At 42.7% G+C, this 15,839-nt stretch overlaps 1 protein-coding gene across 2 annotated transcripts in view; it reads right to left on the bottom strand.

Moving 5' to 3' along the window:
- Osmr (oncostatin M receptor) overlaps positions 1–15,839 on the bottom strand; it is a 66,933-nt gene that overhangs the window by 7,506 nt on the left and 43,588 nt on the right. The window contains exons 8-17 of one of the 2 annotated variants that reach the window (XM_040272705.2): positions 15,384–15,526; positions 14,918–15,071; positions 11,985–12,061; positions 10,616–10,838; positions 7,447–7,632; positions 6,315–6,419; positions 4,451–4,624; positions 3,775–3,942; positions 815–896; positions 29–101 (exon numbers count right to left, since the gene is read on the bottom strand). In XM_040272705.2, the coding sequence (XP_040128639.2) occupies positions 29–101; positions 815–896; positions 3,775–3,942; positions 4,451–4,624; positions 6,315–6,419; positions 7,447–7,632; positions 10,616–10,838; positions 11,985–12,061; positions 14,918–15,071; positions 15,384–15,526 (1,385 nt within the window). The remainder of the gene's footprint in view (positions 1–28; positions 102–814; positions 897–3,774; positions 3,943–4,450; positions 4,625–6,314; positions 6,420–7,446; positions 7,633–10,615; positions 10,839–11,984; positions 12,062–14,917; positions 15,072–15,383; positions 15,527–15,839) is intronic. The other variant, XM_005325620.5, reaches the window with a different exon arrangement.

Genomic DNA, 15,839 nt, shown 5'->3' with positions numbered 1-15,839 from the left:
ATGGCCCCAATCCACAACAAGTTCTTACCTTGGATTTTATTAATGACAGGATGCTGCTCTTGTAAGGGTCTGGGATGTCAGGATAACACTTCTCCTTCACCCTAGAAAAATAGTGATAAAGAGATGGAATTTCACGATTTAGTGGAACCATTATGATCGAGAACTCTGAAGTCAGATTCCTAGGTTCTGATCCTTGTCCTGTCCCTTATTAAGCAAATTGCTTAGCTCCTCCTGGTTGGGTAAGTGGAGGTAATAGCAGTGCTCACAGGGCTGTTGTGAGGATGAAGTGGGTTATCTATATAAAGCACTTGGAACACCACCAAGCACATAGGGATAAATATGGCTATTGATAAAAACATTTGCAATCTCTTAATTTTAAGTGGTCATTATTTTCCTCGTGTATTGGCTTGGAAAGCAAAACTCTTCAAAAATTACATATTCTCACATACACCTCCTTCATCCTTTCCCTTTTCAGAACTGTTTTTTTTTTTTTTTTTTTTTGATAGGAAGGTACCGAGAATTGAACTCAGGGGCACTTGTCCACTGAGCCACATCCCCATCTCTAATTTTTTTTTGTATTTTATTTAGAGATGGGGCCTCACTGAATTGCTTAGCACCCTGCTTCTGCCAAGGATGGCTTTGAACTTGCGATCCTCCTGTCTCAGCCTCCAGATCTTCTGGGATTACAAGCGTGTGCTACCACGCCTGGTTCCTTTTCAGAACTTCTGCTCATATTATTCCCTGCTATTTCCATCTTACTAAACTCCTAAGGCTTTCTCTCACTTTCCTAGATAAAGCTTCCTCACACACTTACCACTCACTTTTCCAGTAGCATGCTACTATGATGATCGAGACAAAGAGAATCATGGGCAGTATGATGCGGATCAGCTTATGGTCTGGAGAAGGAAAAAAGACATTTGTAATGGGAACTTCTACCTCCTCAAAAGAATAAAAATAAATTTGTGAGCCAGAATAGTTTACACATTTATTATTCCTCAAATGTTCATTTATGCATGTTTCAATGTGAGTTTTACCTGATGGTGGGGGTAACTGACCAATCAACCCACACAGGGAGCCCTTTGCCATCAGTCAACACTTTGTGATGCAGACTCATTACCTCTCTGATAAAGTGGACCATGATTCCCACTTCTTCAGTTGCTCCCAGAGTTAGAATTATACTTTTCCCATTCTTCCCCAAGCTTCCTGGCAGGTGGAGAGTACCTTTCTGCCCCTTGACTGGGGACTCAGACATGTGCCTTGACTTGGCCAATGAGATGTTGGTAATTGTGATGTGAGGAAGTAGAAGCTTAAGACGTGCTGACAGAGTGAGTCTGCCTGGTCTTCTTGTGCTCCTGAAACCACCCCAGGCAGCTGCTGCCCATTCAGCCTGAGCCTGAGTTGACCTACTGTGAAACAAACTTGAAACCAACTGAAGCTGCAGTCCAGCTTGGCCCAGCCTAGATCAGCCAGGCCACAACTGATCTGTAACCCATGAGCAGAACAGAAATAGTTGTGGTATTGCCACCGAGACCTGTTCCATACAGTTCCAAAACTGATGTACGACTCTTCTAGTTAGTCTCAGATAAAATTAGCAGAAAATGTCTTAACCTCGGAGAATCATTCCATTTCCATTTCCTTTTTTTTTTTTTTTTGTACTGGGGATAAGACCCAGGACCTCACACATACTAAGCAAGATCTCTACCACTGAGGTACATCCACAATCCTTTTTTATTGTATTTTGAGACAGGTGCTCACTAAGTTGTCCAGGCTGGCCTTGAACTTGTGATCCTCCTGCCTCAGTCTCCCACGTAGCTGGGATTGTAGGCATGGTGCCATAGTGCCTAGCTGTGTGCTTTTTTTTTTTTCTAAAATCCATCTTCCTGTTCCCATTCTTGGTAAATAATACTCATAATTCAAATAGCTCAAGGAGTTTGGAATCTAACAGTTATTCCATGTACTTAGGATTCTGTTCAATCCATTCACTTCCTCTGTACTCCCACTCTATCCCTATACCAGGCTATCCTGGAAAAAGCGGAGCTTGGTTTGAGGGCAGCAGTATTGTGGGTGATGTTGCAGTTGGGAAAGAAGAGCTGGCCTGGGCAGATGCCCAAGACAGAGCAATGAGGCAACACAGGGTTCTGGAGAAAAGGACCCAGAAAGATAACAGGCCTAAGCAAGCACCTCAACACCTGGTCTCAAATTAACCTGGCCCCAGGGTGGGGAGCGGGGGTGCTCTCTTCCTGACTCTTTCACTAAGAACACCTTGCTCTCTGGGTCAGCCCTTTTAACTACTATAATTAATTTAAAATTTGGTTAAATTATGAATATAGTTTAGAGCAAACCTTGGACCTAACAATGCTTCCAAATTCTCTACTAGTTTGCTAAATCTTTTAGTGAGGCATAATATAGGTAGAATACCTCTTCCTTAAAATACTTGGCACCAGATTTTTTTTTTGTATTTCAAGTGTAATTTTATTTTATTTTTTTGCATTTCTTTATATACTGCATACACATAATGAGATATTTGTGTTTCCTGTGCACCTGGTAGCCTGAAGGTAATGTTACACGATATTCTTAGTGCACTTGTACTTTGACTCAAGGTTACTTCACTGAGGCGAGGCTGTAGGATGGATGTCATGTCAGATAGAACTGCTGATCCTAGAGGGCCATGCCTGGTCACGGGGATACACACAGCCACAGAGAAGCAGGTGGTGGTTCCTGCCGGTTCACTCCTAGACCATCGCATAATCTTCTGTCTCCAAACCCAAGTTCAGAATTCAAATCAGTTTAAGATTTGAGCCAATGATTCACATTATATGAGCACTTTCGTCATGTTGAAGTTCATTTAAAATTCATTTCCCAGTCACTTTCTTCCCACTGCAGCTGTGTGTGCCCTTATCACCTGTCAGCACTCTGGGGTCAGCAGTTCCTTTCAGTTTGGCTTTCAATAAAGAGACCTTGCAAGCATCAAGGAGTTGGTGATTTCTGGCCAAACTTTTGAGCCTGTCTGTTTTACAAGGTCCCTTCCAATGATGAACTTCCTCTGAGTTCATTGAAAGTTCATTCTTTTCTCCCCTCCCTCTATCAGTGTCTGTCTTCTCTCCCTACTGGATCATGGGATATCTAGGTTGCCCATAAGGATACGTTTTTCTATCAACCAGTTCTTTGCATTCCTCTTTCTTGCTTTCTCCATCCTTCTAGCCAAATGCATCTTGAAGAGGCCCAGCTCTTCAACTCACCCTTTCCCAACCCAAAGTACACAAATGTAGAGCTAGTGAACGTGCTCCTGCTTGGCCTCTGCCCCACTGATGTCTAATTGCCCATGGAGGCCTAGCGAAGCAGGAAGCAATCAGTTTGCCACCAGGAAAACAGCCAGAAGGAAGACTGGCATTTCTGCCCCAACTACCAGTATCTGCCTGCTCCCGGTGGCTCTCTGGCTAGCAACACTAAAATACTGTGATTTTCAATGGATTCTGAGACTGATTCAGAGAAGGACCTCAGCGTTGACTGAGAGGGGAAAGAGGAAGATTCCAAGCAAAAATTGGTCAGAATAACTCCAACTCTTTCCTGATTTTTGGGGTGGGATTCTGTGTAATAATTTGTGGGGGGGGGAAGGGGGTGGGTGTGAAACAAAAAAGAAGAAAGAGGAAGAGAAAAAGGGTTGGAGAAGAAAATCTGAAAATTCCTGATTTAGAAGTCTAAGGTAACATGGCTGTAACTTGCAATTTCCCAGAAACTCCCAAGGAGGGACTTTTGATCTGGAAAACAACTCACAGGGCTCATCTGACGTCGTGACCTCCGTGAAAGTACCATTCGGGCCCTCACCAACTCCTGTGTACGAAGTGACGAAAAACTCATAGGAGGATTCCGGCTGTAGGTTTTCCATAATGAATGTCTTTTTCCTTGGGTCATCAATGTCAAATTTGCAACGTATTAAATCATCTGTGGTTGTCAGAAATTTTTTTCAAGAAATAAGAATTAATTTTTTTTTAATGAGCAGGGTAGAGATCTCATAACAGAGATGGACATAGACTCCTGTTGCCTCTGCACTGTCGACATTCTTAAATCAACCAAAGTCACACCCTGTGCGAGATCTTTAAGAGATGGCACAATAAGCAAAACAATCACTAAACAGGCCTCACTGGTGACCCAGGTAGAGCATACAAATCAGACAAGACAGTGAAGCTCGCAAAGACTTAAAAATAAGTTGGAATAATGTTTGACGAAGGAAAAAGGGTGAATAAGTTTCCTGAGTGGCAGAATTCCTTAAAGAGCTGAAGACCAGGCCCCCAACCTCTTGTTCAGCCCACTCATTGGTCTAAATACTCCTTTGGATCATTAAATCCTGAAGGAAAGGCACTCAGGCTGGCCACAGGGATGGTAGCCTTTGTAATGCTTTTGAATAATGAGATCTTAAAAGTCTAAGAGAATGAATAAAAATAAATGTTACCTGAAAGGACCTCCTTTTCAAATCCTGGGTGGCACTGTCTGTTCCTGGCTTTCAGATAGACACGGTACCCTTGTATAAAACCAGGCTGGGACTCGGTGGCATAATCCTTCCAAGTCATAGCAAAGGAGCGGGAGGTCAAGTTAGTAATGTTCACTTGAGGGCTATCCAAAGGAGCTAGGAAGGGAAGTTGGAGTACGAAAGGAGTCATGATTTGGAAATAGTCTCAGCATAAAGAAACTACAGCCAGTGGCGGCTGTAAAAACTTATACAGTTCTACCTGTTACCCTAGAGGATTTATGCATGGATATCACTTTGTGAGGGATGAGGAGTTGAGCAATATTCTTGTTTAAGCTTTGCCTTTCAGAGATGGAGAAATAAATACCCAAAAAGACTAAGAGAGAAGACAGACCAAGTAACTTGCACAAGAAGAACAAAACAAAACAAAACAAAAAAGATGAAATCTCTTTCTTAGACTTGATTCTGTCCTTGAATTCTAAGTAGTGTTTGAGAGAAGACCCAACCAGAGAACTGACTGAAGGGAAGAGGAGCGGGAGGAAGAGGCAGGGTTATGCTCAAAGAGAGCGGGAATCTGCAGAACTCTGGCTCCCAGCTTGAGGCAATGAAAAACTACCCAAGTGTCACAGGGAAAATGAAAAACAAAAAAACCTGGGCTCATTTATTCTGAAGCCTTCGTGGGTCTATGCACACTTAGCCACACATGTGGTCACACAGGCAGAGGGCACACCTGCGGCCTCAGAGCCAGATGTGATCTGTGGATCATCTACCCCCAGTGAAGGAGCCTGAGACTCTGTCTGATGCTCATGAGGACCACCTGTGCAGCTTTCAGGCCGCCTGAGTGAGACCTTGGATCCAGAGGAGGTGAATAAGCACTCTCAGGGGACAGCAACTTCCTGCTGTGCTGGGGGACAGTGGTGATTTCACAAAATGTCTGAAAAGTCTCAAAAATTATAAAAAAAGATGAAAAAAATATTTGTGAAGTTCAAACCCTTAGATGTAAGTATTTCACCTCTGGGGCTTCACATTAAAACCATTATCTTGGATATGGGCCAATGAGGTTTGCCAAAATCATGTTAATTCAGAAAGGGCACAAGAGACTGTGCCAAGGAAGAAAGAGAGTTAAGACTTGGCACTTGGGCTATAAGATACTGAAATTGAATTTTTACAGTTTATTGTGAAAATTACTGTAGTCTTTCTAAATTGTCATATATATAGTGGGGCACATTCCAGTCATGAAAATGATGCGGTTCAATAATGTTGAGTGACATGACTCAAAAAAGTAATTTACAGCTGGGTGCAGTAGTGCATACCTGTAATCCCAGCAGCCCAGGAGGTTGAGGCAGGAGAATGGCGAGTTCAAAGCCAGCCTCAATAAAAGCGAGGCACTAAGTAACTCAGTGAGACTCTGTCTCTAAATAAGAATTCAAAATAGGGCTGGGGATATGGCTCAGTGTATGAGTGCCCCTGAGTTCAATCTCTGGTACCTCACCCCCAATAAAGTAATTTACAAATTGTGCAGATTAAGATCTCATTTGTATTTAAAAGTGTCTATCTGTAGAAACAAAGGGGTACCAGGATATACATAAAATACTCACTCTGGCTTTATGCCTCTGGGTGTTAAAATCACCAATGATTTCATCTTATTTTGTAAAATAATTTGTAAATCACCTTTAATGAAAATGTCTTACATTTCTTTGATTAAAAAATAATTTAAAAAATCCAATTTCCAGAACAAATAGAACCATGATAATTAAGGAGATAAAAACTTCCTAAATCCAAAGCTAAGAATCTATGTATGGTTCTGAACCAATCTTTACAGAAGGCATATTAAATCCTTTAAACTTACCCAGTTCCTGGAAGTATCCTGTTTTATTCTCTAGTAAATATGCAATATTTTTCATAGAAATTCCATGAATTCTGAAGTTATATCGTACCCCAGGTCTAAAAGTATCTAGAGAAGAAAAGCCAATAACTTTCAATAACACAGAATGACAATCTCTTTTACTCTGAAAAGGAAAAGGATAAAAAATGAATTTGTATTCTCCTAATAGTTTTCTTCTCAGGAGTTCTGCATTTTTCTCCACCATCTTCCCTCCTTCTGTTGAGTCTTGGAGTCCCCTGCATGGCCAACCCTTGACCCCATGGTGTTGTCTCTCACAAAGCCTGCAGGGATTGACATGGACGGTGTCCTCTTGAGTAACAACTCTCAAACATGTCCTTATCCATCTGCATAAAACTGGGTGATGATCAAGCCAGACATATAAAGCCAGTTCAAACTCTCCTTCAACTTTGAATCTCCTTGTAGTTATTGCCTTCATTCTTCCCATGAATGCCCAATGCCTAGAAAGCTTGCTTCCACTTCTTTCTTTCTCCTCACACCTGCACCGCTGCAGTCTGCTTCCAGACCTGCTACGGCACTGAAACTTGCAGGGAACCCAGACAACTTCCACATTGTCCCTTAGCCTACTAGATGGTGCACCCACCCTCCTGCAGAAGCCATAAATGGGCTCCTCCTTTGACTTTGATAAAGTAGCAATTGTCAAGTTATAAATCCAATGTGGAGATGAGAGTTCCACCTCAACCCATTTACTTATATTGAAAGTTGATAATTGACTCCAAATCAACTCTATCTTCATCATCTCCCCAATCCACATACTTCTCTGCTTTTGTAAATGCTGTCCAGACAACTGTCATTCTGTCCCTCTTCCACTCATTTGAGAGGGCTAATGTAGAGGAACCAGGTCATCAAATCTAAAATTGATCCAAACCTTAGCTCTCCACACTTTGCAAAAACAGGTTTAAAGCTCAAAGCTTAGATTATACTCTTGTAAAATCTGAACTCCCAGCACCCATGCTGGATTTGTGATTTCAAAACTATTAGCCTAGCAGAGTCAAAGCATCTGTGTGGTAGACCAGAAATCCTGGTGCACTCGCTGCGAGGTGGATACACAGGATGGTAATGTGGAAGTTCTCCTCACCTGAGCTGATGAGCGTACTTGTGGTATTAGGACCCAGTTTCTTCCACTGCAAATTACAAAACAGGTCCTGACGATGCTCACACCAGTCCACAACATAGCCTACGACATCTCCAGAGAGGGGTTTCCAAGACATGAAGAATCCATCCTCTGTGCTGTTAATTTTTTCTTCTTCAATCTCTTCGGTTTCTGTGTAGAAAAACAGCAGTGCTTTTGATTTAATTAATTATAGTGTTTAAAAAGTTAGTAAAGAAGAAAATAAATATGCATGTGAAATGTATCTGCTATAATTTGGATCCAAAATATCCCCCAAAGGGCTGTGTTCTGAAGCTTTTGGTCCCCAGAGCATGCTGCTCTTGAGAGCTGATGAACCTTTAAAAGGTGGGTCACAGCTGGAAGAAGTTAAGTCATTAGGAGGGTGCCCCCTTGAAGGAGCTGTTAGGACCCTGGCCCTTTCCTCTCTCCTTTCTCTCTCCCTCCTTCCTGGCCACCATGAGGGATCAACTTTGCTCCACCATACACTGTCCACCATGGTATGCTGCCTCACTATAGCCCCGAAACAATGGGCCAAGTGACCACAAAGTAAAATCTCTGTGAGCCAATATAAAACTTCCCTCCTTATAAGTTGCTTATCTCATGTATTTTGTCACAGTAGCAGAAAACTGATTAACACAATAAATGACAGGTAGGAGCCTAGGTCTTTAATGTCCACAGGGGCTTCTCACTTCCCAGAAAATACGTCTGTATCTCACATACACTTGACCCCCTCAGATCCAACCAGCCTTTGGCACCTAGAACAGGGGTTGGCAAACTATTGCCAAGAGGATGATTCTGGCTTCTGAGGCCAATTTTTACCATGACCCTTGAGATAAGAAGGGTTCAGTTAAAGACAAATAAACCAACAAAGAAGAGTATAAAATGTATGACAGACACTGTATGACCTTCAAAGTCTAAAATACTTATTATCTTCTCCTTTAGCCACAAAAAGTTGCTGAGAGCTGAGGATGTAGCTTAGTGGTAGAACAATTGTCAACACGAGCTAGGCCCTGTGTTCCATTCCAGTATTAATTAAAAATGGTTGCTGATCCTTGACCTACACCCATAGCCGGTACTCAATCTGTTTTCAAAAACTACCTGTTGAATGAATAAGCAATGCAGCTTTATCCCTGCCCCCAGATCCCCCCACCCACTGAAAAAAATCTTAGCTATCCTTGTACAAACTCCTGCTTCTGAGCTGTTAGTGGAAGAAATGGAGGAAAGGACAAAAAAAAAAAAGAAAAGAAAGAAAGAAAAAAAGAGAAAAGAAATAAAAAAGAAAAAACCCTCAGGTAGATAAGGTACTGACTTGGGCCAAGCAAGGATCAACATTCCATTTCTGACAAAGGCTGCCATCTCCACATGTTTTATACATCCAGTCAGTTTTCCCAACATCTGATAATTGGAGAAAGAGTAATGTGGCCTCAAGGAACTACCAGTTCTACAGATTTCAAGCAGGCCACACTTTGACCTTGAGGCATAAGGTTTCACCTATTTCCACTGACTTCCTCTAAAATCGAATTTGTCTATGTACAATTCAAATTTCACTAGGCCTGCTGCCTGTCATCGGGCAGTCCTGATTACTGAACAGTGGTGTGGAGGCATGGTGCTATTGACTTCTGGGCCACCAAACGGTAAGTTCACCCAAAGGAACGAATAGGTATAAGGTAAGACCCCCTCCCCCAGGTGGCTTTAAATACCCTACCCAAGTGCTTCCTTCCCTTCTCCGCCAAAGAAGCAAATCGCTCTCACCCCGAGGCTGACAGTTTTCACTTTGCTTATTCATACTGACTGAAGCTGAATCCAAACTTAGGGCTGTAACTCTTAAGCAAGGTGTTTCTTGAAAATTGCAAATACGTTTTGAGAAGGAGGTAAAGGAAATCTTTTCTTAATCACTCGCACCCTGGTGTGAATTGGATTAACATTGATGGGTTTTCTCAAAGCACATGCGTGACTTTACACACTCTAGTGACGAAAGAGCATGGGCCAGTTAAGGAAGGCTAGTTGGAGCCTAACATGGAGGGTCCCAGAGCCTGAAGGCAGGGCATGGGAATGGAAGCTGTGGTAGGAACCCCCAGACAGAGAAGACCCCTGAACTGGCTGCAAGTGAGACAGTCTTTTATCTACCAGCTCCCACCAGCTGCATCCAATGCCCACTTTTCTCTTCTGGCCTTAATGAGCTCAGAAGGCAACTATTCATCTCCTCTCCAAAGCTCTTCACAAAGCAAAGTTACCCTGAACGCTCCTAGAGTTTCTCTTCTGGAGCCCAATACTAGTTTCTTTTTCTTATCTGACACATACTGCATAGTTCTTTAAAAGTCAAAAAATGAAACAACACCACGCTGTAATCCAGTCCACTTAACCCAAATTTACAACAAACTTGAATCTTTGGTACAACACAAACTGCCACACCCTCATAAGCACAGCCTGGAGAGTTTAACAGCAAGAACTGAAGGATGTTATTATTACAAGGCTCATGAATGACCTTAGGATGTCAACTACCCATTGCCTTATACCCCCATGTGCATTGAGCCATGCTGCGTCACCATGGCTTACTATTTCCAACCTTTTCTGCAGCTGTCCCAAGAAGGAGATTCATATCACTATTGACTCTGCATGCAAGGTCATTTCTACCTTGTTTGCTCTTTCACAGGTTGAGGGAGTGGCCAGTTATCATCGTTTACTCTATGCAACTGGCAAGGCGCCTTAGGAAAGAAGATGCTAATTCTCCTTATGACCTCTTGAGATGTTCCTGGGCTTTTGGTAGGTGACAAAGACTGACCACATTTTTTTAATAACACCATAAATGCAACTCATATTTCACAAGTCACAAGGCACAGAAGTGCCGACCCCACTTCTGGGGGAAGACTGTCTGTGGGGTGGTACCTACTAGAACAAATCTGGGATAAGTTCCTGAATGTGCTTCTCTGGCCTTGGCTGAGAACTTGCTAGTGTGAGGCTGTGCCCCACTGAAGCATGTGAAGACACTGGCCCCAAAGGAAATGACTCACAGAGCTTGCCACTAGATGTTTTGTCTTTCCAAGTTCATATCTTCTCAATCTATCCAATGATACTTAATCAAATCACCAATATTTTCCTAGGGAATGAAAATGAAACCAACCAAAAAACAACTCACTTTTTCCAGAGTCTCCAGAGATGACAATCACAGATGCTGGGGAAGTGCCCACACTGTTGTTGGCTGTGATGTGGATTTGGTAAGAACACAGGTCAAGGGTTAAATTTGCGTCTCTGGTGGATGCAGGAATGGGGTAGAGCTCTGATGTGGATGGTTTGTCTAGATTTTCTACAACCACATTATAGAATAGGATCTTGCCATTGGCATGAAATTTTGAGAGTGGCTGAAAAAAAAATGATGATTATTTTAAAATGAACTTTATTTTGAAAGGACTTTGTATAATTTTTCTTCCTCTCTTCTGGTCCCTCAATAGCCTGACACATATGTGTGCAAGAAAACACACACATACACACATGCATATGCACACACACACACAGCAAATTCCAACAGCTTAATAGAGAAAATATTGTCTTCACCAACTTAGAATCAGACGTTCTAATCTATAACATGAGCAGAGAAGGCAGTCATTTGCATCTGATCCTCAAGACGTAATATGTCCAGAGAGGAGGTCCTAAGTCAGCAATCAAGAGAAAAGGAAGATTCTTTAGCTTGGGTGCGGGAGAGATGTGGGAAAGCAGTGGAGAGGAGAAGATCCATAAATAGAAATAGTAGTACCCTGCAGCCTGTGCAGAGGAGCCTGGGCTCTGGTCCCATCCCTTGTCCAGTTCACAGTCCCCTTACTCAGAGCCTGCATTCATGCTTCTAAAAGATCCTTCGGGTTACAGAGAATCGGCCAACACAGCCCCAGGCCAAGGTCCAGGGTCTGTTCCTTGGGCTCATCCTCCCCAGGACAGACTGGGGGTGTGCGCATCCCTAGACCTGAGACAAGAAAGTGGCTTTCTGCTTGGGATATGGGCAGCACCTGGAGGTAGGACTGGCAGGTCCATGTGTGTGAACACAGAGGTCCTTGCAGAACATGGAAACTAGAGGTGAGAAGAAAGGCAGGCTGGGCCATGGCTCGGGGCCGACCCTCTCAGCATTACCATGCTATTTTACATAACAGTTTTATAGCCTGTTTATAAATTTTAAACACAGATAATATTAATATTTCAGTATTCATAATTTAAAAATATGGTGTGTGGTTTTCCACATGTTCCCTTGCCCTGGGCTTTGCAAAGTTAGGGGTTGGCCTGAGTGGAACTTATAGAGAAGAAGGTTCTAGCAATCAAGATGGGCCATCAGTAGCATGGGCTGCCAGGAAAGTACTAGTACCAGTGTCAGGAAGTGAAAGAAGAGCGGGATTCCTTGGCTGGGGACAGAGTTCCCTAGGACCAGTACTGAGATGGCTCCCTGTTGGGAGGCTGCACCAATTTCACGGTGAAGGACACAGTACAAGCAAATCTGGCTTTTTTGAAGGTGCACATCTTACCTTCCAGAATAAGCTCACAATATGACTTCCTTTCTCTGACTTCACTATTCTCCAGACATCAGGAGCCTCAGAGGGAGCTGAAATTAACCAAAGGAAAGTTCCCAGGTCATAATGTGTGTGTAGACCAACTGCTTTCTAAGTCCATAATGAGCGCCCGCCCTCCTGAGGCCTGCCTCTCACTTCTTCAGTCCCTGTGACCTCTACCCAATTATCCACAACCCCGCTGCTCACTCCTCACTAGGTGCACACAGTAGGGACTTTTAAAAAAACATCAGCTGGCCTTGAATGTGACACCAAACTAGACGCCTTTTTAAACATCAAGCCTCAAAGCTTTTTGGAAACTGCCAAAGATTTCTGCAATCATTTCTAGATCAATTCTAGGAGGTGGGTTGGGTAAATTTTGCCAGTTTTTGACTTTCCAGGTAGGGATCCTGGCCACTTCCTTGTGCCTTTTGCAAAGGCTGCAGTTGAGGAGCACTCACAGACGGCCCCCTAGAGGCAGGAAGCTCAGAGCTCTTCTTTGCCTTCCTGATTCCACCTGGCTGGGCCCTCACCAGAGGAGTCACAGCCTGGAAATGCCTCCTTGTTCCCCTCTGCAGCCCCAGCACCATTCAGCTGCCTAAGGACATGCAGGGCACCTGCCGCCCTGGTCCCTCTATCGTGACTTGCCACACTGTTTGGGAATACTTTGATTCCTTGTCTCTCTATCAATAAACTGTGAGATCCTTGGGGCCAGGGGCCTTAGCTCATTTGACTTTAAGACCCTAGAGCACTTGCCTAGCATGTGTGAGGCACTGGGTTTAATCCTCAGCACCACATAAAAAATAAACAATTTAAATAAAGGCATTGCAAAATTTAAAAATTAAAAAAAAAAAAGACCCTAGTATCAGGATCAGGGCCTGGTACTTAATGAAAGTTTTACGTGCACAGTTTGAATGAATAAAAAAACAAACTAAGAAGAAACACAGAAAACAGCCTGCTTAATGTCCCAATATTTTTTTTTGTCCTCATCCCTCCCTCATCTAATTGGTTGATTGACTAGTTGTTCATTTTGTATTGACTTTATCATTGCTTATTCAACTTAGCATGAGAAGGAATCAGTCTTGTAATCCACACCAACGCCTGATACCTCTGAATAAAGTTATTTGAGGGGAATCTCATTCTTACAGAAAAAGGAAATATATATAATATTGGACTCCAGCTAATATTTATAATATTGGACTCCAAGCTCAATGCACAATCTTTAGCTGGCTTGTAAATTACTACTCAAAAATCAAAAAGTGCTGTAACATGGTTGATAGCACTATACATTTATATGCAAGACAGTTTCCACTGCAATGTCATTAACTCTGTGTGTAATCACTGTGTTTTTTCTTATGCTTGCAATCCACCAAACATTGAGCTTTCCAGGATTAAGCAAAGTGCTATCAGAAGCAAATATCCATAGAGTCACTCTGGATGAATTCAGAGTCACAGATTCATCTCAGTTTATCATTATCAAAAGCAAAGTATTTTCCGGTTTATTATACCATAATCTAAAGACCCTCTCCCCTTTTGTCATTTTCCTTTTGTGCAAAATTATAATTATAATGTTAGAATCAATTTGCAGCAAATAAAAACCCCAAAAGCAAAACAGTATCACTGAAGTAAAAATTCCTTAATGAAACACAGCTGAGAAATACACCCCATCCAGTCAGGAACAGGCCTTCCCACAGCAGGAGGATTCACGGAGAGTTTGCCTCCTTGGAAGAATTACTGGAGTCTTGGTGGTCGAGAACCCTGGAGGGGTTGGGAAGGATGCGCAACTCACTAATGGTCATCTCCATCGGTAGATTCTGACCAGCTGCCCTCACTGTGCCCAAATGAGAGCCCTGCTCTAAAACGGCTCTTGTAGAATGCAGCAGCACATCTCTGCCAAGCTACTCACAAACAAGAAGATGGGATGAAACACATAGTGTAATCCTTCCCTTGGCTGTAAACAGCCAGGGCTTGAATAGACATGATCACAAAGCTGTGATCACGATGCCAAGAGAGGACACAGGAAACCTGGTTCTGGTCAGGGTGGAGCTCTGCAGCCAGACTGCCCGGGTGTGAGTCACAGCTCAGTCACTCACTGGCTGGGCTAGTGAGATCACTTCACCACTCTGTGCCTCAGTGTCCTTACCCATTAATAGCACTTGCACATGTAGTGGGGATTAAAAGAGAACAACTGTGGGCACACAGAGCAGGGTCTGGCACAGGATAGATGTGAACTGCTGTGTTATTCTTGTGTCTGCCATTCACGAATGTTGCAAACTGGGTAAGCCTCTTGAATCCATGGGTGCAAGTTCCCTCATCTGGAAAATGGGCTGAGGTAATACTTTATGGTGATAAATTGGAAAGAGCTGGATGCAAGGCCAGGCCAGCTCATCTCTTCAGGTCCATTTGAGCTCTGGGACATAATTATCTGGGGAGAAAGCCTCTGCATGCCACTTAGAGCATGCAGAGGCTCCCAGAGTACCACCACTGGAGCAAATGACTTACTAATAAATATTAAGGTCCCAAATATCAAGAGTACATTTCCAAAAACAAACTGAAGCTGTTCAGTATGAGACCAGTGCTCTCCGTGGCATTAATACTTTTACTTGATGCTAGTCCTGATTTAAAGATCTATACTAATTTACGCAGGCCTGGATCCAATGTGCATTCAGCAACAGCAGTGGCTTAGAAACTATTTTAGAAAAATGAAAGGTAAGAAAGAAAATGTATACTAGAAATAATACTGATGTCTCATGTTTGAGATCGATATCTCCCTCTCATCAGGCATTGACCCAATTTTAAAAGATGGTATCCTGTTTTCATACTTGCCTCTTTTACAACTAAAAGCTCTTAGAGAAGCCAGCCCATCTCTGGGGTTTAGTTTCATGGGTTAGATGCCAGGGAGCTGAACATACCAGCTTCAGGGGTGGTGAAGTTTTCAACCGTCCATTCACTCCACTTCCAGAAGTGTTTGGCATTAGCACAGCGTACGCGGGCCACGTACTGTGTGTCAGGCACCAGCTCCCCAAAGAGGTGCTCCCCATTCACCTTCATGTCAACCCTGTGCTGCTTGATCAAAAAAGAGAAGAAAGGAAAAGAGACAAGGCAGAAGTGTTGGTGAGCTCAGACTGCAGAGCCAAACCAGAACACAGTCAGTCCTGGTTTGGAGTAAGACCAGCTCTTCTTCAGGGGAAAAACAGAATCCCTAAAGTTTCCTTCCCTCCAATAAAAATTTACAATTAATGTCAAGTTCCTTTTTAAACAGATGATCCACATCACTGAACTCACAGATGAATCAGAGTTTGAAGTGATTTTATTCAGCCACCTTCTGTTCAGAACATAGAGAAATATGCAGAACAGGAGGGTAAGCAGGATTCTTACTTGTATCACTTTCCCATTGCCTTCCAGTTCAACCTGACACTGAAGGGTCAAGTAGTTCCCAAGGACGTGCACCTTCCAGCTCATCAGGACGGTTGTGGCACCTCTGTTTTCAAAGTGGACACTATGGGGAGCCATTGGATGAACTGCCAAAAAATGAAAAAAAAATTTTTAAAATAAACAAAGAAAATAATTTAAGCACAGATCCAAAAGAACTTTAGTAAACTGGCAGTTCATCTTTCCATTTAAAGAGCATTTTTTTGTTTAAGAACATGGTCAACAAAACCGGACTCACTGACAAAATATAGTCTGCCAACTACACAGCTTTTCTCTTTTATTGACTGTATTAGACACTTGAAAAACATAAAAAGAAATAAACTAAGTATTCTTAAAATTAAACATAATCAGGCAGATTGTGGAGGGGAGTTAAAACTTAAAGAAGAAAGCCCATGGAAGAAT

The sequence above is a fragment of the Ictidomys tridecemlineatus genome, chromosome 1 (genome assembly GCF_052094955.1).
Source record: "Ictidomys tridecemlineatus isolate mIctTri1 chromosome 1, mIctTri1.hap1, whole genome shotgun sequence".
Lineage (NCBI taxonomy): Eukaryota > Metazoa > Chordata > Mammalia > Rodentia > Sciuridae > Ictidomys > Ictidomys tridecemlineatus.
This window is presented reverse-complemented; position numbering and strand designations above follow the sequence as displayed.